At 52.6% G+C, this 2,666-nt stretch overlaps 1 protein-coding gene across 1 annotated transcript; it reads left to right on the top strand.

The window, feature by feature from the left end:
- Positions 1-258: 258 nt before the first annotated feature.
- LOC108355072 (SUN domain-containing ossification factor-like) lies at positions 259-2,503 on the top strand (the record flags this gene model as incomplete). The annotated part of the gene is made up of 4 exons (XM_017606245.1): positions 259-301; positions 899-1,102; positions 1,175-1,778; positions 1,830-2,503. Coding segments are annotated over exons 1-4 (1,525 nt in total), but the record flags the coding sequence as incomplete, so codon positions are not given.
- Between the last annotated feature and the right edge of the window lie 163 nt (positions 2,504-2,666).

The raw sequence follows: 2,666 nt of genomic DNA, 5'->3' as shown, positions 1-2,666 counted from the left end.
CTGCCTTTGCCTTCTCAGCTGAGCGACGCCTGAAGGCTGCGGCTGCTGCAACGTTACGTGTGATTTCCTCGTGATCCACACACACACACGGCGAGTCAAGAGAGGAAGAGGAGAGAGAGGAGATACCCACTACTCTACCCGCTCTCTTTCTCTCTGAGGAGGATTGCAATCTAAGTGCATCATCGAGGAGGACTATCACCATCATCATCACCATCACACTCATCATCAGCATCATTCTCATCATCACTACCGTGGAAAATGTCTACGCTAGAAGCCGAGCGCCAGCACCTTAGCCGCAACGGTAATTCTAGCAATTTCGAAACGACGAGCAAACAAAGCCTCTGTCAAAGCTTCAGCAGAAGTCAGCAGCAGCAGCAGCAGCAGCAGCAACTTCAGCAGAATCCAGTGCTTGGATTTTGACTAACCGCCCGCGCCCTTTTGGCTCGGCTGCTCGCCAGCAGGATGTTCACCTCAAAGAGCATCTTCGCCCTGGTGGTGGTCATCTTCGCCAGCACTCACCTCTGCCTGAATCGCTCTCCCTCTGCAGAGGATGATCCATTTTTATCAGTGGGAGGTGGTGGTAAAGGTGATCCGAATGGGAGCATTTTAGCGCCTTCAACTTTACAACAACAACAACAAACTCTTCATCATCAGCCTCAAACTGAACCGCAGCGGCTCAGTCCAGAGGCGGAACAGCAACAACAGTCTGACCACAACTTTTACTCGCCCAATTCAGCTGAAAATCGGTTTAATCTTTCTTCAGCTGAGGCTGAGGCTAAGGCGACGCCTCCTCAGTCTTCTCAAACTCTGACCAGAAGAAAGAGGGCCTTGAAAAGGTCGTCGCCACCAGTCTGCTTGAGTCTTCAACACCGTTTCCTCTCAGCTTACACCTATTCAGCAAAAATCTCATCCAACAGTCAGTGTTCAGTGAAAAGGAGGAGGAGGAAAACGCCCAGCAAAGTTCAAAGCTCGAGCAGCTCTTTAACAACTGCTGCATCTTCTGTTGCAACACCGTCCACAACTACAACACCTACTTCAAAAGTGCCAAATTACAATGCAACAGCAGAAGTGGCGGTGGAGGGCTGTGATCTGCCGGAGAAAGGTATGCAAAAACTTTATAAAAAAAGTAAAAACAAAAGCTCATTCTAACTTATTCTTTTTTTTTAAATTTCAGATAAAACAACCCAAAACATATCTAGTCAAAATGAAGTGGAAAAGGGGGCTGCTGCTTCAAGCACGACCACCACCACGACCACTTCAACGACGACAACGACGACGACCACCACAACAACGACCACAACTAACAACAACAACGACAACAGCAACAAGAGCACTCAACAGTCAATCACGAGTGAAAGTCAAAGTGGCGGTGGAACGACGGTGGACGACATCATTCGCATGAAGGTCGCCTCCTCGCCCACCAAGGACATGCTCTCCTTTGAGGAGTGGCGGCGGAAGATCTCCGAGCAGATGGAGCACTCGGAGCAGCAGAAGCGTGATCTCAACCTGCTGAAGCAGCATCAGCAGCAACTACTGCTTCAGGACTCGCATTCTCAAGGTGGAGATGGGTCTGCTCTGAAGACCGTTTCATCGAGCTCCACTGTCAACGGAAACGGCGGTGGCCATGGCAACGGCGGCAATGGAAAGCCAGTCCACTCCACCGCTTCGGACTCCGGCACCTCGCAGACGCTGCCCACCAATCGGGCGCGCAACTTTGCCTCGCACGAGTGCGGCGCCAAGATTGTCGACTCCAATGCCGAGGCGGACTTTGTCAATCGGTGAGTTGTCAGACTTGTGAACAACATCTTCTAATCAACCTCCTTTCCCAGAGTGCTAAACGAGCAGACGGACGAGTACATGCTGAATCCCTGCAAGACGGCCAACTGGTTCGTCATTGAGCTCTGCGAGACCATTCAGCCCGCCTACCTGGAGATGGCCAACTTTGAGCTGTACTCGAGCATTCCGCGGGAGTTCTCCGTCGCCGCCAGCGAGCACTACCCCGCCCGGGGGGAGTGGTCGGTGCTGGGCAGCTTCACGGCGGCAGACGTGCGCACGGTGCAGGGCTTCAAGCTGGCCAACAACGGCTTTGTGAAGTACCTGCGGGTGCAGCTGCACTCTTACTACGGCGCAGAGCACTTCTGCCCGGTCAGTGTGATGCGCGTCTATGGGACCAGCCTCTTCGATGAGGTGGAGCGCATTGATAAGCCAAACAGCGGCGGGCCGCTGGACGGGCTGGCCATTGTGGATAGCAGTGCCAGTCAGCAGCAGCAGCAGCAACAGCCGAAAACTGTGGTCAAAGAGGAGGAGGGTAGCTCCATTGCCGAGGAGCCGGCCTCTGTGACCTCATCAACTTCTACTTCAGCTCCGGCACCTCCTCCTCAGGCTACACCTTCAACAACACCTACTTCAACTCCTTCTACCACCACCACTGGAGAGCACCATCCGAACCTCTTTGGCAGTGCGAAGAACGCAGTCTACAGTATTGTCATGAGGGCCCTTAATTGTAAGTGCTATACTTTACCTTTTGTACATTTTTTAACCAACTTTTTTCTTATTCAGCAAACGTCTTCCACCGCATCCTCGACAACTTCTCCTCGGTGAACAGCAGCAACGGCAAAGATCAGACGGGCAGGAAAGAAGGTGGTAGTGCCGATGGCAATGTCGAC

Source organism: Rhagoletis zephyria, unplaced genomic scaffold (genome assembly GCF_001687245.7).
Source record: "Rhagoletis zephyria isolate East Lansing unplaced genomic scaffold, Rhagoletis_zephyria_1.1 Rzeph_scaffold_41962, whole genome shotgun sequence".
In the NCBI taxonomy this organism is placed as follows: domain Eukaryota; kingdom Metazoa; phylum Arthropoda; class Insecta; order Diptera; family Tephritidae; genus Rhagoletis; species Rhagoletis zephyria.
Note: the sequence above shows the minus strand (reverse complement) of the source record. Positions and strands in the feature narration are given on the sequence as shown.